Here is a 23,390-nt window from a genome sequence, read left to right on the forward strand (position 1 = left end):
ACATTTTTAATAAAATAAGTCTCTCAGATGCAGTGTAATCATTATTCCTCTCTTTTTTTTATTCGGTGCAGTGGGTGAGATTACATCGGCATACAAACAGACATTCTTGAGGGTAATTGTAGGTTTTTTTTGCCCGATAACCTCTATGTTCTGACCCTAAATGACTAATAAACAAACAGACTAAAGCTTCAGACGGCTTCTAACTGGTCCCAAAGAAAATTGAAGAGCACCTTGATTTTAGCAATAAATAAATTCACAAAATATTGTAACTCCAAAACCATTTCTGTGACCAAGATGGCAGACAACTGAACAGTAACTGATGTGAAAACCTTCAACCCAGAGTGAATTATCAAGGTAATATTATCTGTTATGATCTAAGGAAATGAGAAATCTCTTCTATCCATAATACCCAGTATGAAAACCAGTAAGACTTTCACAGAGCTGCATTTGTTCCAGTTCCTACCTCAGATTTTATATGTTACAGCTAACGCTAACAATCTCAGGTAGATCTGAACCTGCTAGCTCCAAGTAAAAAAAAGAAAAGAAAAAAAAGGGTTTGTAAAAAACACCTCATTCATAAATCGGAACATTCATAACATTCATTGTAATAAAAATATAGCATTAGCTCACATTAGACTAACAAAAGAGAATCATTTGCACTTGAATATTCAAGTATAATATAAAACACATTCAGGAAAATACTGTTGGCTGTTTCCATGACTCCAGATAATACGATGGGGGAATACATTTTGGTTCCTGATAACAAAAAGGTTTGTGTGTAACTTTTTTTTTAAACTAGTGAGGTGTGTTTTTATTCACTCAACCTGGATCAATTAATCTGGTTGTTCAGCTGCCCGGGGTATTTCTCAAACCTCCTCTCCGCCTCCTCACTGAACGCATCGCCTGTAGGGATTAAAAACAAACAAACACACAAACAAGGTTTTAATCTAAAAGACAAACGGGACATAAACTAATCTGGTAGTTTTAAGTGGGTTTTTGTGACTGGTTACCAATGTGGCAGTTATGGAGCCAGATTCGATGTCCGTCATATTTGCAGTTGCATTTCATGGCGTTGTTGGTGAAGTCGCTTTCAGACACTTCTTGATTTGGATTGATAACAATCTGAAGGAGTAAGAAACATGAAAAGGAACATTTTTATAACAGAATAGACAACCACATACATTTAAAAAAATAAAATCAAATACATTTGTGATTAAAAGCTGGTGTCGGGGAATGAAATGCTCAGTCCAGCTTTCTCATTCGCTTACAGCAGATTCAACTTTAGACAAAAAACAGACAGGATAAATTAACTTTTTTGAGGTTCTTCTGGTGAGAAGAGGGTTTTGATTAATGTAAACAGGGTTCCTGAAGTATTTCCTTCAGCAACAAGTAACACATACCTCTCCAAATACTCAACACACTTCAACAAACAATTCAAACATAAAGAATAAGTTCCCCAACAGTAGTTTTCCCTCCAAAATCATCTTCCTTGAGAAAAATGTACCAAATGAACTAGAAAAGTGATGAGTGCATACTTCTTCCTGTCCTCTTTTCTACTGTAAATAAGTTTTTCTGAGTGTTGGTTTTGGGTTATATCCACACACTTATGTGTATATATTTATATATATGTATATGCACATGCTCACCTGCAGAATGTAGTTTCCAGGTCTGACGTCTGTGATGTCGATCCACTGGCAGTCGATGTCGTGACGGTACAAATCCCAGCAGCCCACAGTGATGCCCTGATCGCCAAAGTTGGCGCACTCGTACCGCTTAGAAACACCTGGGTGGCAAAAACATGCATCGATTTTAAGATGCAATAGTGAATCCATAATGAAGTATTCCCTGGTAGTCATTAGATATTTTATATATATAGATATTTAATTATATTTAATTAACAAAGGGTAATTCTTTTGATTCACTCACAAGTTGCCTACATACACACGCCCTTAAAACCTTAAAGATGACAGAAGATTCCTGCATCTTTGCCTTTATTGTCACTTGTTTAAATTGGTGGGACAGATGGGATAGTTTCCCCCAAAACTTTCTCTCATTTGTCGCTCTGCTTCACGACACGTCTCCACCCTTCTGAATGAAAACTGACCCCTGTGGTTTGACTCTAATCTGAAGCATCAGACTCACCATCTTCACAGTCTGAGTCCTCCAGACAGAAGCTGGCTTTGTGTCCCTCGGCCACTCGGGTACCGTTGGCGTTCATCAGATCATAGTGGGTGAAAATATCCATGCTGTGGTAGTGGCTGAAAAATACAGAGAACACTTTGTTGGTAATGACAACAATTTGAAAATTCTCCATTGGCATCTCCTTTTAAACACAAAACAAACACTTGTTTTATTCCACACACTTCAAAAAGATTACCTTTATGCTTTGAAAAACAGAATTAATGGTCGACTGAAGTGGATGTAAAATTAAGATTTTCTTCAGGTGTCTGGTGTATTTTATGGATTTTATGGACTTGTTTTCCTGAAATATATGATCACATGTTTTAAAATCTAAAGTGTTCTACGTGCCACAGAGGGCAAGATGTTTCAGTGAAAACATGAAGACACTCTCAGTAGAGGGCAGATTTCCGGCAGGTGATTCTGCAACGACCACTGCTGTAATGTTGGATTGAATGAAAGCATTTGAAATAACGTATTAGAGAAAAAATTGTAAAGCAGCAGCTTATGAATTCAATTCACAGACGATAAACATATACGCATTATGCTTTAACTCAATTTTGTGCATAAAATAGGAACACACAAGATATGAATTCTACTGTTATGTAAGAATGTACGCATCATGTAAATTGATGTAGATGTATGACAAAATAATGTCACTGGATTGGTGTAAACTTCATTTTTTTGTTTTTTTTACCCAGTGAGACAAGTGAATCTCGGATCTGTCTCATCCAAACAGTTAATTGAAGTTGATGATGGATAATATTACCCATGGCAGGCGTGCCAGACCCACGAGTGGCGCCCGGCCTTCGGCTTGAAGTCAGCCCGACCGATGTTGTGGATCTGGGAGGAGAAGCGCAGCAGCCGTCGGTGTCCGTAGGGCCAGTCGGCCTTGGCTGCAGACTTGGACAGGCAGTCCTCCTCGGCAGCGCAGTAGAGCATGTGCAGAGGGCGATCCTCGATGTAAACCGTCTGCTGGACCAGAGGGGCGTTCAGGACGAGGTCAGAGGTCGCTGTGTGGAGGAGCAGCAGCAGGATTAGGATTGAGTTATGCTCCTCATATGGATGTAATGAACTTGTACTTTACTTGATTTTTTTCTCATGCCACTTTATGCTTCTATTAAAATCAATTCAGAGGGGAATATTTGACTTTTTACGTTACTTCATTTATCTGACAGCTTTAGTTTCTTTAAAAATCAAGATTTTAACACAGAAAACATATGAAAAATGTACAAGAAAAGCTGAAATGATAAGTCGATCAATTGTTTGACAGAAATTCAACATCAACTAAAACTAAACATTCATGGTGCCAGCTTCACAAATGTGAGAATAATATTTTTCCTAATCTTCATTTCTTAATCCGCCTATTTCTGTCACTCACTGTCAGAACAGATGACTCCAGCTGCAAACTTTGCTGCCGCTTTCTGGCAGCTGAGCGTTTTGTGATGCTGGCACTGACTCAGAGACATCTCGTTCCCCGTGCACTTCACGCCGCTGATTATCATCTCCGTCACGTTGCTGCTATCCCAGTACCACGTCTCCTTGGATTGGGGTTCAGACAGAAACAAAACAAGCAAACAGAAACAAACACAGTGCATCGATCAGGAGAGAATCTTTCACAGACGGAGCTGCAGAGAGTTCAGTCAGATGTTCTGAAAAACAGATGTTCACGACTCACGGTGTAAATCTGAGACAATATCTTTCTGCAAATACTGAGTTATTCAATAATCGTGCAACTTACTGGAAGGTTTCTCAAATCTATACCAATATAAATATATTTATGGACCCATTTAAGTGCATTTTCACATTGTTGCAGTCATGTTTAAGATAGCTGAAACATTTTCTTTAAACATCAAACTGCATTTTGTTTCCCTAGAAATACTGAAAATTGTTAATATTGATCCATTGAAACAATATAAATGTGCCCATACTTAAAAGGTACATCAACAAAAACTTTTAAAGGGATTTTGTGTGTTGTTTTAACTCTAAAAAGTACTCTTTGTATTAAGATACTTTGATAAGTTTTCCGTCTGTTTCCTCAGTCTCAACAGGATCTAAGACTTTGATTCGAAACATTTACAGTTAGATATCTTTTTTATTATTTTAAACTAACTTTATTTCTCACATAAAATCAAGTTGCTTCTGCTTCTCAGTGTTTTTGTAATTATTATTTAAAGTCCTAAAAGATTCTGTCATGCTATTGTTCTATCAATCATGTTCTGTGTGTGTTCTTTGTAAGTTTATATCATGATGCATCTGGAGGGTTTTAGCCTTTAAACAATACATTTGATCAACGTCTCCTTTAGGAGCAGATGTCGTCATTCTTTGGTCTACTTACAGTGATGGCATGCATGGAGTAGCCGAGCCCTAGCTGCCTGCAAACCACCATGGCTTCCTTTGTGGTCCAGCCTGTGCTGCATACTGTGCCCCACTTGGAGCCAACCTGAACCTCCACCCGGCCCTCATAACTGGTCCGGCCTCCCACTATCCGGATCTGCAGAAATGCCCTGCTGGGAGTCAGTGAGGGGACACACTTCCTGTCCTGTCTCTGAACTGTCTGGGCTCAAACTAACACTTTTTAGTCACACAGTTTCTCCGGCAGTGGAGAGCGTGTTGTTGAAGCAGCAGTTTGGTTAAGACTGTTCTAGGCCTGGAGAGCGTCAGCGTGGTTTCCAGATGAGGTCACCACTTGGCTTTAGTGGTGAGTAGCTTTTTGAGTTTGATTAGAAACTTCATGTGAGTCTTTTTTTTGGTCCGCCCATGGAGAAATGACCAAAACAGTTTCATGATCTTCCATTTAGGAAAAAAAGGAAACATCTACTCCATATGGAACTTATAATGTACTGTCATTAACACATTCATGTTAACGTATATTCCAAAAATATACACACCGAAATTATTATATGTTTTAGGAAGATATTAGAATGTGTTGCCAGATTTAAAAAGAAGTATTAGTATGCTGCACATATTAAATAATATATGACCGAATAGAAATATTGATTATATTTGAACATATATGCATAGAATGTAATGTAGTTACTGTAATAAAATGAAGTGTTCATGACAGTATATTATATTTGCATATGTCAAATATACATAAAAGGCATCCTGCTGGTCAAAGCAGCTCTGCTCTGCTGCAGGAAGTTGGCCTCACTGGTGTTAATAACCTACTTGCACGCCCTGGTTAGCGTAGCCCAGGCCCAGCTGCCTGCAGACCACTATGGCCTCCTTGGTGCTCCAGGTCTCTCCACAGATCAGACCCCAGCTCTGCGTCCCGTTAGAGTCCGTGCTCAGCACCTCCACGCGGCCCTCGTAACGGGTCCGACCTCCTGTTAGTCGGATCTGTGTGTTGGGCCGAGGGGTTAGAGACCAGAGAGCGGAGCGTGCAGTAGATACACAAGGACCGGGCTGGATAAAAACTCTGTGGTTTCAAATCTTACTGGTGGCATAGTTTACATGTCATATGATGAGAGTGTCCACATGTAACGTTTTTATCCCACTTATTCCGGCTTCAATGTGTATCTACAGGAAACAAAGAAGAGTATCATCTGGTTGAATACAAACTGCACAACCAGAGATACTCTGTGTTAAAAGGAAATCACTGCTGTAACAAAAGAAAACAAGTTTTTCACAAATTTTTCAAAGAATAAATTTGATCTGAGATGGTTTAAAGCAACTGAACTGATTTGGAACATAAGTGGCATCACATTTATTTGTGACAGCAGTTAAGAAGTATTGGTAGAGAAGGAAAATGTGAGATTTTTGGGAATATCAGCTCTTAATCTCACATTTTAGGGCAAATTGAAAAGAAGTTTAGAGCAGCAAAGAGCTAAATGAAAGAATAAACAATAAACACAGTATAAAACAAACTAAGTTGTATCCTTTGCTACATTATTCTGAAGAAAGTCTGATGCAACTAACCAATTTCACCAATAATTTACATAATTTATCTGATGTAATACATTGTATAATAACAGTATAAAGAAAATCAACTGTTCCTCAAGTTAACAGAACAATCTTAAGATGAAACATTGCAGTAAGAAGGTTCAGCTCTGACCGAGTCCTCCAGTCCCATGTGGGGCACGTTGCAGCGGACGGCGGCGTCCTCCACGTGTTGACAGTCCTCTGAGGTGATGTTTTTAAAGGGGCAGTTCCAGATGGTCTTCTCCTGGCCGAAGCACTTCACCTCGTTCATGTAGATGGGACCCATTCCTGGAAAGACGCACAGACAGTCACACAGAGAGAAATCAGCTTCAAGGTCAAAGAAAGTCGACTTGTTATTAGGATAAGTTTAAAGTGCTGCCAGAACCTGATAAATGCTGAGGCAAAGTTTCTTTCCTCAACTATATTTACAGTTTTCTGAAAGCTGCAGGTCACTTCCTGTTTCTTAAACTCTTGTTTCAAGTCTCAGATCAAAAATCTGGGCAAAGAAAAAACAAATAAAGGAAACAGTGACATCTTTTTGTGATCATCTGTTAAGGAACTGTCTCTCCTCTGTATGGTTAGTTATCCTTAACAATGATATCTGTAACAGGTCAATGTTACTATTTTACCCTTCAAAAAAAGGTTTTATGAACCGAATGCAGGTGGAAAAACTAATTGAAAAGGTCACAAGTAATCTACTTTCCTCCATAACCGCTGATAGAAGCAGACAAAGGCACATTGAGCCACATCTAGATACCCAGGATGTAAAGCATGTTTGCGGTTTGTGATATCAATTCATATATCCATTGCTCTGATGTTAAATACTTACATGTTTCCATACAGAATTGGTAGTTAAGGAGTCAGGTCTTGTAGGCTTTTTAATGTTGTTTTAATGTTCTGCCTGTTTGCTGAGCATGCATGTTCTCCGTCAGCGACACCTTGGTTTACATTCACCCTCTAAACTCTCCCTCCATCACTACTGAGTCACAGCACCATGAGGGGATTGTATCACGAAATTTCTGTGAAAGGAATTCCTTTAGGTGTGACGTTTAGGAATGTTTCTTGGATTAATTCAGCTGGGTGGTGGTCCAACATCCATCTGAGCACAGAGCAGGTTCTGCTGCTGCCTCAGAGAGTCTCCTCCACCGACTTCCTCTGTGGCGGAAATCATAATGTGCACACACGAGAGAAGACTTCCCCACCCAGCGTTTCTGAGAACTGCCCTTCAAAAGACTGCTTGTTTCTACTTTGGTGGAATCTCTGGGCAGTTTACCTAAAAAAAACTACAAACCCGCTCCATGTTCTAATGAGAAACACACACACATTAGGATACATATTTTAGCTTCATTATGAGTGGCGCGACAACACTTACAGTTTTGTTTGGTCAGAGAATAATTATTCACAGCAATGTTTCACTTCCTGTGTCCTTCCTCTTGCTGAAAGTTGCTTTTTTAAACAATATTATTTACACAATTCTGTAAGTGGAGCAACTGTACTTTTGAACACTGGGTATCAAACTTTTTTGGTTTGGTATGAAGTTGTTTTTGTCTTAAAATGTGTCCAAAGTAAGTAATACTGCAATGGACTTGGTTTGAAAGGTAACCTTTGTCCTACATACGGTGAAAAGGTCTTTAGGGTGAGATGTGCTGACTAAAAACTATGATTTTCATGTTCTCTAGAAAACTACAAAGGTCAAGTTGTGTAATTTACAGAGACAGATTCTGTGTCTCATATTATTGTTTTTCAATGATTATCTCAATAATCAAATCCATCAGTCATCATTTTGTGTTTGTTTCTAGTTGTTTGAAAGAATCTCCATGACATCACTATTAACCGATATTCATGTGGAGGCCCAGTGGCTCAGTGTCAAGTTGGATTTATAAAATCAAATGCCTCATTTTCACATGAAATAACCTTGTTGGAGTAAAACAGGCGGTTTTCTGTTCTTAATAGAAACCAGGAACCAGAAGCACACAGATAAAATAGTTATTTGATGAATGAGGAAGTTTAACGCCAGAATTGTACTGGAGATTATACACTAAGATCTGTCTATTATTGTAGTAACTTGTTCAGAAAATGAGCCGCATATTTGTTTTCTGTGGTGGGCGTCTGTCTTTCATGTGTTTTATCTTTGTTTCTTTTCTTTCGTCATGCACAGAATTCCTTAATTTATTAAAATAATGAGTAATCTGCGTAGGAATGTGCCCTCCTTGTTGAGGGCAGATTATCGGAGATGACCTGAGAGATAGGACAGCTGCAGATGGACAGCTGATGACTGATGACTGTCTGAAGACAGTTATTAACACATCCTGCCTCAGTTGATGGGTTTAGAGTGATTTAATGCAAACCGCAGAACCAATTTCCATCACGGTACAATATTTTTTTCATGACAGGGTGTTGTAACTGACCTTGTCCCATGCGGCCTCCGGTGAGCGCCTCCTTGGCGCTGCCGAAGCCGAGCTCCCTGCAGACGACGCTGGCCGACTGGAGGTTCCAGCGATCATCACACACGGTTCCCCACTCGTTGTTTTTCAGAACCTCCACCCGACCCTCGCCCACCCTGGCACCTCCCTTCAGCCTCACGTTGCTCTAGACAACAAGCAGACACATAAAACTAGATTTTTAATCTACGTTTGGCAGGTCAATCTTCTGAGCAGCTACAAACAATTCAATTATTAAAAATGATTAAGAATTTTGTTCATGACACATTGGAAAAAAGAAATTAGATCATTATGGGACACTAAAACGTGACTCAAGGTCCACTTACTAACTCTTTCTGGAGCTCTGAACCACATTCCATTGTCAAATACTGAGTTATCTCCATGACAACGGAGCAAACTCCATCTGCTGAGGAAGCTTTACCTCGAGGTACGAAGTCCTTTTTCCATAATCAAGAATGACGTTTCATGTACAGTAGAATAATTCAGCTTTTTAAGGTACATACTCCATCTCAATCACCTTCATACAAAGGCACTTTAAATTGTATTAATTAAAGATATTTATAGAAAATAAAATGAGTAGCTGAAATCTTTATAATGTATATATATTCTGTATATTGATCTATATTTAATTAGTTTTCATATTTCTGTAATGGAGTTATCTATACAGAAGGGCTTGTTTTAATTTAGACTACCTCCATTCCTCAAAAATACAAGAACTTTGTTGTTGTCACATTGAAAAACAGAAATTAGATCATTTTGGGACAATAAAATATCACTTAAACCTAGACTAACTACTTTAACAAAAAAACGCTCAACGCTCAACTCAAGGTCCACAAACTGATTTTTCTTAATCAAAGAGTAAATTGTGACCAAAGCTCCATCTGCTGTCGCAATTGAGTTATGTCCATTACAAATGAACAAATCCATCTACTGAGGAAGACCATGAGACGCAGTCCAAAGCTGTTTACAAGGTCAAGATTAAAATGTAATGCTCAATGCAGTAATAAAGCTTTGCTTTTTCAGGAACCAATCCTGCTTCAGTGACAGGCTTTAAATTAAGTTAATAAACTACATGTATCTATCATAGCATAATCTCCCATAGGCCTTTTTCACACAGTACATTTTGACATGTTATAGTAGGAAAAGCACAGCTATAAATTTAGCTGCTTTAGTTTCAGGGTCATGGAATTGTCCATGCTAGTTTACTGTCATGTGTTTCAATTGTCACATACTGAGACACTTGAAAAGAGCAGAGACATTGTTAATGACATTAGAAACACCTGTGCTTTTCCTACTATAACAAGTCAGAATGTCTGCTAAGAAAAAGGACTGTTTAGTGAGTTAGAGCCTACATTACCGAAATTTTAGGTTTCTTTTTCAAGCCGTTGTTCTGCATGAACAGCGGCCCCGGCATGCAGCTGACGACGGCCGGCATGCCGCCCGTACAGGTGGACGTTGCGTTTGGCCTGCTGAACTCCAGAGGACAGGCTGCCAGGTGAACCTCGGTGCCCGTACACGCCACAGAGTGAATGTGGAAGTGGTTCTTCTGACGCTCCAAATACAACCTGAAGGGAGTGGAGACAAAGGAAACATTAGCTGTGTCCCAAAGCCATACTTATTATTTACAGTATGTATTTACTAATCATCATAGATTATTGTTGAAACAGTTAGAATAGAAAAACATCAATATGTGGGAAAGCTACTGTCAGTTAAACTTCACAAAGAGACATCAAAATGTTTAGTTTTAGATTTAATACTTGTTGCTTTTTGGAGCTGTTTTACCATCACTCACAATTTATCACCATATTTTCCAACTGAGAGCAGCTCCTCTATTTCCTTTGTGCATTGCATTGTGGGAGAATAGTGTCCATCAAAAGCACACTCAAATATTGAGCGTGCTTAGTATGCCTGCCGTCTGATTTGTGATACTTTATTTTGTCGCTTTTTCTAGTGTAAACAAAGAGTTTTGACATAATGCTAAGAATTAACAACAACAAAAAAGACCACACAAATGAATGAATCATTGAAAATGAGGCAACATAATGTTCCTCGTCTACAAAGAAAAAACTTAATGTAAAAACTTGTAAATGAAAATGCTTCAGGTTTGTTTCATGTCATTACAACAACAGCACAAACAGATATCATCTTAAATTATAAAAAACATGTTGGATAAAAGGATAAAAACATAGCTGTCAGGAGTTTGATCTTTGGTACAAACAGTAAATCTGTGTCCAGTAAAATCAAATAATAAGTGAAGCTGAATTTATGAATTGAACTTGCAAAACCATTCATTAGCGGCACTGTTTGACTTTTTAGTAAATATTCTAAACTACTTTCTTGCCAAGAGTTACCCATCTGTTCAGACTGCATCTCGGCCCATAAAATAAAATCTCTTATTGTCTCTAATGTAGCACTTGAAGTAGATCAGATTTCTGGGGTTGTACCCACATGGTTCAATGAACTTACTGTAAGTTGCTTTGGATAAAAAGCTAAATAAATGTAAAGTAATGTAATGAGTTTAAGGAGAAGATTGATACCACTCTCATGCCTGTACGTTAAATATATTATGCTGAGCTAAGCTAGTACCAATCTTCTTATTTAACTTATGGCAAGAAAGTGAACAAGAATATTTCCCATTTATTTCTTTTCAGAAAATGGCTCTTTATGATCAAAAATCATTGGAACCATTTGCGTAGTTTTAGCGCAAATAAGGTGTTTTAATTCTGCTCATCCATTTTGGTACTTTGACTAAATATTCACATAACACCTAACATTTTTCTGACTTTCTCATCAGTTTACATGACATTTGTTTTATGAGTCTTGTGGAAGCAGCATGTGTGCCGGTCTTTTTCAGACAGCTTGAATTTCTGTTCATCCTCAGGTTACCTTTTGCCAGCGCTGCTCTGTTTAGACTTAGAGTTAGCTTTAGCTTTGGATGTCGGCCTGCAAGGTAAACACGGGTTAGACGGCACAGTTAGAAGAACACGAGGAGACAAAGTGAAATAAATCATAGTAACAAAAGTTACCTGATGCACAATTATGTTAAAATCACTGAAGCTACGCTGGTCAAAAGGATGTGTCTCCTTCAACATGGTTGTTAAAAAGAGTTGTCAATACATAATATGTAATTAGTGAATTTTTATAAAGTGTGTTATATATAAGACACACAGACTTGTTGAAAGTGACACATCCCTTTTAAATGCATGTAAATAAACACAAATATGACAAAGAATTAGGATAGAATTTGGAGATTCAGCAGTTATTTTGACACTTTTTATCAACGCAGGCTTATATTCACTACATGGCCAAAAGTATATGGACATTCTTCTACATATTCTTGTGTACTGTCTTGGTTCCATTTAATGTAAATCTTAATGATATGGCCTACAAATATGTTTTAAACAACAGTGGACTCTTCCCTGTGTTAACTTGACAGGTTCATAAGGAAATATGAATGTCCATATACCTTTGGCCACATAGTGTGTCACTCGTAAAGCAAGATCATTAACATTTAACACATAGCGTTTGTTAGTACTTCTTATTTTTCTACAGTGCCAATGTGAACCTTAAGTTACCACATTGATTATGTTTGACGTATGGCATTGCTTTTAAAATTATGGAGGGAGGTGTAATAAAGAAAGCATGATATTAAATGGTAATATCATAAATCACACACACTCTATGTTAGTGGGTTCTTCAACTTTTTCATTAGAAATGCAGTTTTATTTTGTGAGACAAACCTCAGATATTTTGTTACTCTGGTCCAGAACTGAGTCTCTTAGAATCTGCAAATTATTATTATCTTGTTTTAACATATCTAGAAATATGGCAACGTGGCTTTAATACAACGACAAACCTGAAAGTGGTAACACCTGATCGTTGGTTTTGAGCTTTCATGGGATTTGTTGACAATAAGGAAAACATAGAAAGCTATCAATTTAGGCAGTGGATCTGAATCTTTTTTTGTGTTAAGGACCCCTAAATTCATACACATTAGGTTACAGACCCTCATATGATAAAGATTTTGGTTGTTAGATTTGATTAATTCTATATTTATTAACTTCACTTAATGAGATAACTGAGGAGGAGATGAAACTTATGATCAGAATAGTCACGCTCATGACTCCTACTCACATTTGGCTCACTTCTATAGTGAATGAAATAGTGAAAATAAACTATTCCTTTACCCTAAACCTCACCCTAGTTTTCTGGTTGAGAACCACTGCTTGTTTAAGGTATATTTATGTTGGGTTCTCCACACCACAATCATCTAGTCAAATTCATGAAATAAGAAAACAATATTTTGTATTGTATATTCACTGTAATCATTTGGTTTTATCTCCTTAGAGCGCCTACTTGATGTCATTTTCCAACATCTGGACACTTTATAAACAGTGCTACGTCATAACTGTTGACCAGTGTGGGAAACTCCACCCGTCTGAAACTCTGAGAAGGTTAAAACAAACCCTGTGAATTATTTGCAGATTCTACCAGACACAGGTCGGTTCCTGTCACGTGGACTCTCACATGAGACATGTTTTTTCGTTGAAGAACCCACTATGAAAAGTTACTGACCTCCTCCAAAAAGCATGCCATACTGTAATGAGGAACGGGATTCCCAGCTGTTGTATTAAAGGACTAATCCGTGGGAAAATGAATTCCCCCGTCACTGACGCAGCACAGATTAAAAACATCTGTCTCATCAAAAAGGGACTAAAATAGTCTAAATAATAAAAATAAACTATTGACTAAATGTGGGCATTACTGCACTTAATATCAATTTGAATTTGAGATTTTTACAATCTGTGCCATGTCAGTGGAAATGTGAAAGACAACAAGCAGAAATGAGAAGAAACCTCCACACAAAGCAGAATCAAATAAAAACCTACAACTCATTCACATGCTGCTCATCACCATAATATGATATAAGAGAGAGGGCGACTATCTAGAAACAGGAGCTAAATAGTTTTTTGTCTACTACCAACAGGAAACCCACTGTCACAGCTACAGAGTGCAGACGGTGGGTTTTCCCGGGGACAGTGTACCTTCCACCGGCTGAAACATTGACCTTTGGCCTGGAGACCGTCTCAGCTGCTCGCTTTTTCAGAAGTCTGCAACAGTGAGACAGCCAGATTCCATCACATACAGGAGAGAGACTTCATGCAAACAAACACAGGCTGCACATACAGCACACACACACACACACACACACACACACACACACACACACACACACACACACACAAACACACACACACACACACAATGTCTCTGAGCTACACACACACTCTTCTTTCAGGTAAAGTACTGGAGGGTCAGCGGTGAATAACATTTCCGACATTCCACAGGCTTCAGTATATTGTGTTACAGACTTCAGGTCACCAAGGTATGATCACAATCACGGAGCTATTCCAACTATTCAGGACTATGCTGGAGGTTTAAGTCTCATTTAGCAGCTCCAGTGACTGGTGTCAAACTACACAATTAAACCTCTCAGATTTCTCTTTAATACTGATTTTTAATTACTTTAATGGATTTCTTTTTTCACTTAGAAGCCCCCCATGAGCATATAGTCTCAGAAGGTATCTGCCTTCAAAACACCTTTAAATCCAAACTGTGTTTTGAGGAGGTACATTTAGAGTACTGAAGTAAAAAACTAAACCTGGATTAGAGTTCTCAATTTAATTATAAAAAGCTGGTTGTCCATCTTTAGCCGCTCCTGATATTCATATAATATTCATATAAATTCATATTATACAACCAAAAAGACTTAAAATATGACAGAATGACAGAGACAACAAAGAACAATTGGACTGTTTCTGGGTTCAGGTTGGCTTCTCTCCAGTCGTTGTTGTCTGTTCATTATGTGACCTCCCTCCCTAAAACCTGGACCATTCCTCTCAGCCTTCACACACGTCTGAGAGAAAACACACATTTCCCCTCGTACTACTGTGAATCCCATCCGCTGGGGATGAATAAAAAACGCCTTCAACTGGAGCGCAGCCAGGAATGTGTGCAGTCATACTGGAAGAACAAACCAGGGGAGAAAAAGTGGAGGTCTGAGAGTTCACCAGTGTAATCACTTGTCTGTCCAATCTAGAGTCTGTGTAGTTTTAATTTGTAAAGAAAAACAATGTGAATAGGTTTTAAATGTCAAATGTAATTGGAAAAATTATTATTTTGTTTCTGTCCAATTGTCCAGTGTGATTAGTTACTTTAACCTTCTGTGCATGTTTTTATTCACACATTAAATTATCCAAAAAGATTGTGAAAGCACAAATAATGGTTTCCATTTGCATTGTAAATACCTCTAGTGCGTCATAATTTTGATCCTGTTTTTAGGGCTACAGCCCTTAAATATTTTTATTAAGGGCTGTAAAATAAATGGCCAAAATAAAGTGAAAGATGCATAGACCAAACAACTCAAAAATGCTCAATTTAAAATATATAAATCATAAAAAAAACAGCAAATCCTCATTTCTGAGCTTTACATTTTGGGCTGATAAAACAACTTAAACAATAAATGGATACCTAAGTTTGTTGCCGGTTAATGTTCTGAACTATCCGTGCCAAACAAAACCCTCCAGATGTAAAAACACGTGGAAAGAAACACATGGTGGTTGTTGCTTTTGAAACTCTGCAGGCAGTCAATAACCAGCTTCATCAACAAAGAAATAAACACAGACAGAGAACATGAAATATGTGACCCGTACGGGAAACGATAAAGGAAACTCTGGCTTTTCTGTATATCCAAAGAAAAACAAAAACATCCTCGGAGAATAGAAATAAGAAACAGAACAGAACAATCAGAGAATCGTGTGCTTTGTTGTAGAGCTGCTGTTCTGGCAGATGGTAGAGAAAGTCTACACAGAAAACAGTAGTTCCTATAACGTCCACTCTTGACCCAACAAAGAATAAGATCCTGCTTGCGGTTTGGTTTAAGTGTTGCCACTTTGCTTTACAGACTAAAACCACAGGAATGTCAAACAGGCTGCAGCAAACATCCAATAATCAGTGATGGAGAAAGTTATAGCCACTTCGCTTAGTGGCCAAATGGTACTGGGAAGCACAGAAAGATCTGCATGTTTCAATGGAATATTTGTTAAATGTCCTCATGTTTAGAGACTGCTTCCATCAGTTAAAAAAACAACTTACTGAGAGTTAGATGAGCAGATTAACGCCTCTCTCATATCTGTTTTATCAGTTTTTATTTGAGCGTTTTAGAGACAAAGATTAGAGATTGGGGGAGAGAGACATGTATGACCAACAAAGGTCCCAAGGATGGAATTGAACCCGTGACATTGCGGTAATATGGCATGCACTGTAACCGCTCGGCTAAGAAATAGGACTTAAAAAACTCAAAGAGTAAGTTATATTTTTTTAAATGGGGTTACAAGTGTGAAAACAACACAATGTGGTTTTCCTGTGGGGTTACATGCTAAGCTAACCAGCTGCTGGCTTCACACCCACAGTAACATGAGTTGTATCAATCTTCTAATCTAATTTACAGCAAGAAAGAAAATTATCATATCTCCCAAAATATCAAACCAAACCTATAAGTGGCTCCAAAGATGAGCTACAGTCTGTTTCTACAAAATGAAAGAACATAGATCTGTCTTTTTAGGATTTCTGCCTGCATAAATATATGTAAGATGAGGCTGAACCAGAATCAGATTTGATTGGTTGAAGTCGAGCCATTCTACTCACTTGTAGAAGTTCTTGTTGACCTTCCTCTCGTGTGGGAATCCCAGCATGCCGCAGACCACGTGTGTGTTTTTGATGGTCCATCCCAGGTCGCAGATCTGCGCCCAGCCGTCTTTGTATTTCACCTCCACCACGCCCTCCGTGATGGGCAGCTTCTTCCTGGACATGGCGACCACAGGCCGGAGACGCACCTCCTCTATCTTGTTCACGTCCACTTGAGCCTGTTTGGGAAAACATCAGAAGCTGAAAAACCTTAATTCTATAACTCATCTACACTTAAATCTTAATATATATCTTCATATATTTGACAGAAAATCTTTCTTCTCTTTTGTATCTCTTAGTGTAGATTTATTTAAATTGTATAATGATAGTTTAAGTTAGTCAAGAGTTTAGGAGGCTTTAGTTACTGACACATCCATGCACACAGACATGTCAGACATATGCACGTCTCTCTAAGACTCTTGAATGAGAGGAACAGACTAAACAGTGAGTCACAGCTTTTACAGTCATTTTAGGTGCAAACAGCTCATAAGGGGTAAACGTGACCATCTCTGATTGCCAGCTTGGCATAGAGTCACTTCCGCTGTGGTTTATTTGGAAAGGAAAACAGTCTTGTGGTCACAGATTGAAGTCTGGATGCCACATTTGGCTGAGCCCGACTCGCAGCAGCAGGGCAAAGAGGGAGAGTAGTTGTGCCTCTGGAAAAAGGCCGCCCACTTATGAAAACTCTTATGAAACTTTTTTTTTTTCATAGGGTCCTTCTATGTAACAGAGACACCTCATCCAGTCATTCAAGCCGTTTCCTGAAGTCTGTGGACGACGAGTCCCCGCTCTAACCTTGTTCACCTCGGACCGGTCGCTTAGACAAATGGACATCAAAAAAGGAGAAACGGAAAAATGATGAGCAGCTGGAAATAGCCGGCGTCCCACCCAACAGTGTTTTCTTAGATTAAGATTCCAAGTTTCCCTCCTTTTTAAATCTTTATTTATCCAAGGAGGGTTTACTGAGCACACTTGATCTTTTATCAAACACTCTGCTTCACATTCAGCCATCTTTTCCCACCTGAGAACACATGAATATAAAACACTCTGAGTAATTCCACTGGAGTTGGTGGGAGTGAAAGTTCCTCCTCATTCAAGTGCACACACAGAAGGGATTGACAATGATTCAATATCATTTTTCTTTCTACACAATATTGAGATTGATAGACTTCAATTTGCTTGTATTTGTCAGGTGCTTTAATGAACCAACTGTTCAGTATTTATGATTAAGACAGACAACCTCCATCCGTCTAGTTGGAACCAGTAGCCAATATCAAACTGATGTCATGTGATCATAGAAGTTTTTTGTCTATCGTTTCACAGCACAATTATTTGTATTTATTTATTCTTTTTAAGCAGTTATTCTTAATTCGTTAGCACATTCTTTAGTCATTATTCTGACACATTCCATTCTTTTTTGTTTTAAACGCTACACAACTCTTTTCAATTTAAAACACATATATTTTACATATTATCTTATTGAAAATATAAAATTTTTAGATCATGATTATTGACTTTTGAGGGACCTTTTTACTCTTTTCTATTACTATGTTTATTGTGACCGTTGTTCACCAAAATTTCTTCTATGTGAAAACCTATTTGGAAATAAACTGGTTTCTTATTCTGATTTATGAGTATCAGTTCTTTGTAACGATATCATTTTTTTTAATGAAATATTGATATCATGTTAATAGCTTCATATATATGAGTTCAGTTGTATTTAGTGCACAAACACAGGGTCAATTACTTTAAAAGTAAATTAAAGGCAAACCACACATACTGTTTATCTCCATACAAATGGACAAGGCTTCATATAAACACCTGGATGGTGGTCATCCTTAAACCCTAACTGGGAGTTGCTACTCAAGGATGGGAATGAATTTCACATCTGACCTGGTGACCTGAGTTCACAAACAAATCAGTCAAAGGAGGTGATGCTGCACTCTGTTATGGAGGGTATGTCAGGTTTTACAGAGGAAGCTCTCCACATGCTACGTCGCCTGAAGACAACATACAAGGAGAGCCTGCTGCTTTTAACATGCTTAGACACATGGTATAGAGGATCAACACCATGTGTGTGGGATCTCCAGGTGGAGTAGCAGTGAGGTGATGAATGTCTTCCATGTGGGTTAAATCTTATAGTCCATAAGCTGTGTAGCACCAGGAGCTCAGTTTATGGGCTTTTAACAGCATATTTTTTTATCGCAACAAAATTACAACTTACCTCAATAACATTCGAGTCCACAAAGCCAGGGATCCTCTCGTCTTTGCACACGACTCCGGCGTCCTCGTCGTGAGTGCAGTCGCTGTTGCCCCAGCCGCGGGACTTGCAGAATTCAATGCTCTTCTCACCTCCGTTGCACATCACGTTGTCCAGCCAGATTTTCCCTGAAAAGGCAGCAGACTGTCAGTGAGGCTCCTGGAAAGTTGGTTTATTTATTTATTTATTTACCAGGGACTGTGCACATTAATCAACATTTTAAGTTTTCATCCTCAATGTAAATGGGCCGGAGTTAGCTAGAGAGGAAATTTTCTTTTGTTAAAATCAGACACCCCTTGGGCTTTTCTCCTTTAACACAAACATCAGGTTGGTCGGAGTCAGGTTGGAGTCTCTTGGTTTCATTTTAAGGAGCATACCAACTGAATTGTTGTACAGTTGTTAACATGAGTTGCTCAACCAATCTGATACGTGTGCCATGGCTGCAGTTAGTTTGTTTGCAGCTCGTTTGTTTTTAGCATGCACATAAAGAACTGTGTCATCAGCATACATTTGAATGTTGACAGGCAGGCTAAAGGCAGGTCATTTATGTATATGCTGGAAGATTCACATGTTGCTCTGGGAAGTTATGGTAGCAATCTCTCCACAGTTGCTCTTATTCTAGACTAGAGGCTGAGTAAAAGAATCTCCTGGAGGCCTAAAATGTAAATGTAGTCCAATATGTTTAAAAGTACTTTGACTTAATATGAGAGTTTCTAATGTTACAAAATGAAAGTATGATTTTGATTATTTTAACCTACTTGAATAACAGGATAGGTGAGGATTGCCACCTACAACTTATGTCAGAAACTGTATCTCAGGAAGGTCCCTCTTACCTTGGCCCTTGCCGTATTTGGCGCTGTGGGTCCATCCCGTGGCCGAGACAAAGCCCAGATGGCGACAGAGCACGTTGGCGTTATGTATCGAGAAGTCGTCGTCGCAGATTGTTCCCCACTCCCCCTTGTGGAAAAGCTCTACCCGACCCTCGTTGTGTTTTCGGGGGTATCCAGACAGTCTGACCTGTAGACCTGCGGTTTGGGACTGGGGGGACGGGGACGGGGACGGTGTGGGTGATGGCGTGGGTGCCCGTGTGGGTGTCCTCGTGGCTGCGTTTGATGGTGTCGTCTGGGCCAAACAATAAGGTAACCACAACCCAAACAGAAGGCTGAATGCTAACTGTTGTCTGCGTCTAGACTTCTCCATTATTTCAGCTGCACATGAAGAAAAGGAGAAGAGACATGTTTAAACAAACTGAGTAAACGGCAATGATGCTTTGAATGAAAGAGAAACCAGCTTCTACAGATAAGACAGTACAGAGCCCATCAAGAGACACGATGTAAATATTTCTGGTGCATCAGGAAGTATCTTGTGGTCATGAGAAACTATTTCTAAAGCTGAGAAAACACCATTAAGCTCTGAAAAATGCTCCTGAGAGAACAAAATATCATCAGCCAGCTAACATTTCTGAAGAGGTGGGGTGAGTCTGACTTTTTTTCTCTAAATTCATTCCATTTTGGAACATTTTTCAAGTACCGTTTTGTGCTATTCTTATACCAGAGGAAGGGCTTTATTCAGCCCAAGCATTCATCTAGTTGTCACCCAAATGTCTCTCCAGTCGGCACAAATACACTTCTGGTGCCCCCTAAAGGTTACTCTGAATGTATCTTATAAATATAAAACCTTATAAAGCTAAAACCAAGAGGGTTCACACAGAGGAGCTGGAAAAACAATCAGCACACTGAAGCACTGTAAGGGTCGATGTAACCGTGTAGAGTTGCTCCAGCAGTTTGACTGAAACCATCTGGTCAGTGTTGACTTCACTCAGATGAGAAAAATGCTCACTGTTGGTGAGCTACTGTTGAGTTTTTGAGTTCAGTTGAGCAGATTTCCCTTTCACTCAGGACATTTTCCTCTGGGTTAATATTCATTCATATTTCTTGACACAGGCCACCTTTTCCCAACAAAATGTCCCCCCTGCTCTCTTAAACATTCCTGTACAGTGATGCTAACATAGGCCTGCTATTGATAACTTGACAGCTACACTCCTTCTTTGCTTTTAGCAAGTGGTGTTAGGGGGGAGAGTTGTTCCTTCAGAGACACAAATACAGTAGTGTGGTGTGTTTGTACAGAAACCACAAACTTAACTTGCCCTTTCCAAAACATGTCTGAGACTGACTGCGTCGTCGGTGTATGGAGGGACACACACGTCCACACCGAGCTTAGTGAAGCGACAGTTAATACGTTTGAACTGAAATGTGGTGCCACATTTTGAGGCAGATATTTGTTTTAAGGATTTCTGCCTTTATCATGTTGGTGATGGTAGAGATCATTAATAATAAAAGAAGAAGGAGGGGCATTTAAACAAAGATACCCAGAAAGAATTACAACAAAGACAACTTAAAGGAATCCTTCAACAATTTGAGAAATATACTGTGTACTTACAGTTTCATGTGAATATGCAATGCTACCAGTGTTTGTGCTAAGCTAGGCTAAGAACACAGGGATAAAGCTGATATACAGTAAGTCTAAAGACCAAATTTCTTCTATCTTTTTTTCTGTGCAATGAGGTATTATTATGTTGGGGGCTGGATGTTGCTCATGGGGTTTGAGCAGGTTGACCTTTAACCACGGTTGGCGTTTTAATACCCTGTTCCTGGGCAAAGTTTATTATACACAGAATATGAAAGATTATTTACAAATTGATTGGTAGCTATTGCATTTAATCAGTCCACTCTCTCACACACCCATTGAACTGTTTCTCTTCCTATCTCGCCCCTCACTGAAGCAGGGACTCTTCATACCAATGTGCACATGGATCAGGTCTTGTGAAAGGCTAAAATCAACCAGCAGCAGCAGCATTTCTCTGCATCAGCACGGCTCTTTGCTTCTATCAAACAGAACACTTTGGTCATCAAAAAGTCTTTGCCTGAGACACTGTATGCACACATTCCCACCAAAACAAACATTCAACTCTGAATCTGTGTGCTGATCAGCTCACTATCAGAAGTCTGTACCTTGCGGTGCTTTTGTAGACTGAAACAAAACACGAGAGAAAGCTCCCTAGGCGACAGAAAATGTTTTCCTGCCTTGTCACTGAATGTTGTTGACCTCAGAGGAACTTTGTGAAACTTTATGTCTAAAAGAGTCAACATGAATGCGAGGCACATCAAAGAAAGTGGAGGGATGACGGAAGACACTGCATCATAGAGGAACATTGAAGGATAAGATAGGTTTCTATTTAATAAGCAACTATAGAGGAGATCAGGATAAAGGGGAACTAAAGTTGCTTTGAATGGAAACAGATGGTGGTCAAACGTTTCCTAGAAACTTTCTGATCCGCCTGTCTTGTAAAGATGCAAATCTCAAACAATAACACAGGGTTGTAATCTTTTCCAAACTCAACAGAAACATTTAACTCTACCACTTTCTAATAAGGGACCCTTTAAAAGCTATTAAGTCTTTATAGCTCTTTAAGGCATCAGGAAACCCAACCGATGCACCAATTTACCACTTATATTCTGGAAAACAACTGCAGAGCATCTGGACCAAAATCCATATATTAACAATTTAAAAACCACATGGTTGATGGCTTATCAGTAAGGAGTTATTAATGCATTAAGAACATTGATTATCAAATACAAAACACCGACAGAAAGGATTGTACAACCCAAATGTTGCTCTATGCTGTATAAGTGACCTACAAAGCATTAGTGAATACTTCATTTTTCATTAATAGATATAGCTACAACTTATATAACATTTATAAGTGTGGCTCATTAGAAGGTTTTTTTTTACCAATTTAACACATTTCAGTGCATCACACCAGATATTTTGGCAGCAAGGATTCCTGTGAAAACACTTCAGACTATTTTTCTAAGTGCTTTGGGAACACATCTTGTTTCCTGTTGCAGCATTCCTTACATTTTTTCCATCTCCAATACTAGGCATCCTAAAAGTGAAAGCGTTTCTTTTACTAGTATAGATGTATTATCAACGAGGCATGATTTAGAATGAAGCCAATTTAAAGCACAGTCCTGCCTCACAGAGTATTGAATGCAACTTGCTTTTTTAGTTGTACTGTTAGTTTAACACAGCAAAATCTTTTTGTAGAGAATGTAAGTTTTGCAGCAAAATCACGACTCCAAACTGCATTTCTCTTCATTTCAAACTCAAACTAGAAACACATCTGCCTTACCTTATGTTTCCAGTATGAGGAGGTTATAACAGTTCCAGTGGAGACGTTGGGGGGGCTGGGTCTTCAATTTTTGGTGATCCCAGAAGTTCACAAACTGAACCCCCAAAAGGCAAAAGATGAATAAATATCCCAGTACTTGTTCTAGTTCATCTCCTCCATCAAACACAGGTCCAATTTGCAGGGCTAGTGGTCCATCTAGCAGCCAATTACTCCTTACAGCGTTGTTGTCTGTAAATTGCCAGCTGTGCAGCCCTCACTGAGGAGGAGGAGGAGGAGGAGGCTGCAAAGCGGCAGTGGGCTGGCTTTATCCTCCTGGAAAGACACTAACTCTTTCATGGATGGTTCTGTAACAGGCAGTCCTCCCTTGCATAACTTCCAAAAAAACGTGAATTTCATTTATTTCACATGTAGACGAAGGGCAGCGTGTCAGCAGCAGATTTACAACCGGAAAAAAGCTGCAAATGAACTTCTTGGAAAAAAACATTTTGTCCATAAAATCAATAAAAATGTTCCTTGTATTGACCTGCAGTTGTGGCAGGCTGTTTGGACTTTTATTGGACTTTAGGGGATGGAAATGTTATCTTACTGTCCCATGATAGCAATAAATACCTTGCAGGTGAGAAACAGGCTAGCAGAAATACTTTAGAAC

The 23,390-nt window shown here is 38.9% G+C and overlaps 1 protein-coding gene across 2 annotated transcripts; it reads right to left on the reverse strand.

Moving 5' to 3' along the window:
- Positions 1-52: 52 nt before the first annotated feature.
- On the reverse strand, positions 53-22,982 carry loxl3b (lysyl oxidase-like 3b). Of its 2 annotated transcripts, XM_054613422.1 has the most exons (15): positions 22,742-22,982; positions 19,383-19,757; positions 18,514-18,677; positions 16,251-16,468; positions 9,901-10,108; positions 8,511-8,691; positions 6,236-6,390; positions 5,350-5,520; positions 4,517-4,672; positions 3,560-3,719; positions 2,948-3,191; positions 2,143-2,258; positions 1,647-1,783; positions 1,011-1,122; positions 53-903 (listed from the first exon to the last, which is right to left on the reverse strand). In XM_054613422.1, exons 2-15 carry the CDS (start codon positions 19,747-19,749, stop codon positions 830-832), a joined length of 2,463 nt encoding a protein of 820 aa, XP_054469397.1. In that variant the 5' UTR covers positions 19,750-19,757; positions 22,742-22,982; the 3' UTR covers positions 53-829. The 2 variants fall into 2 exon arrangements, with proteins under 2 accessions (XP_054469397.1, XP_054469396.1); XM_054613421.1 differs by lacking the exon at positions 4,517-4,672.
- Between the last annotated feature and the right edge of the window lie 408 nt (positions 22,983-23,390).

Source organism: Anoplopoma fimbria, chromosome 15, assembly GCF_027596085.1.
Source record: "Anoplopoma fimbria isolate UVic2021 breed Golden Eagle Sablefish chromosome 15, Afim_UVic_2022, whole genome shotgun sequence".
NCBI lineage: Eukaryota > Metazoa > Chordata > Actinopteri > Perciformes > Anoplopomatidae > Anoplopoma > Anoplopoma fimbria.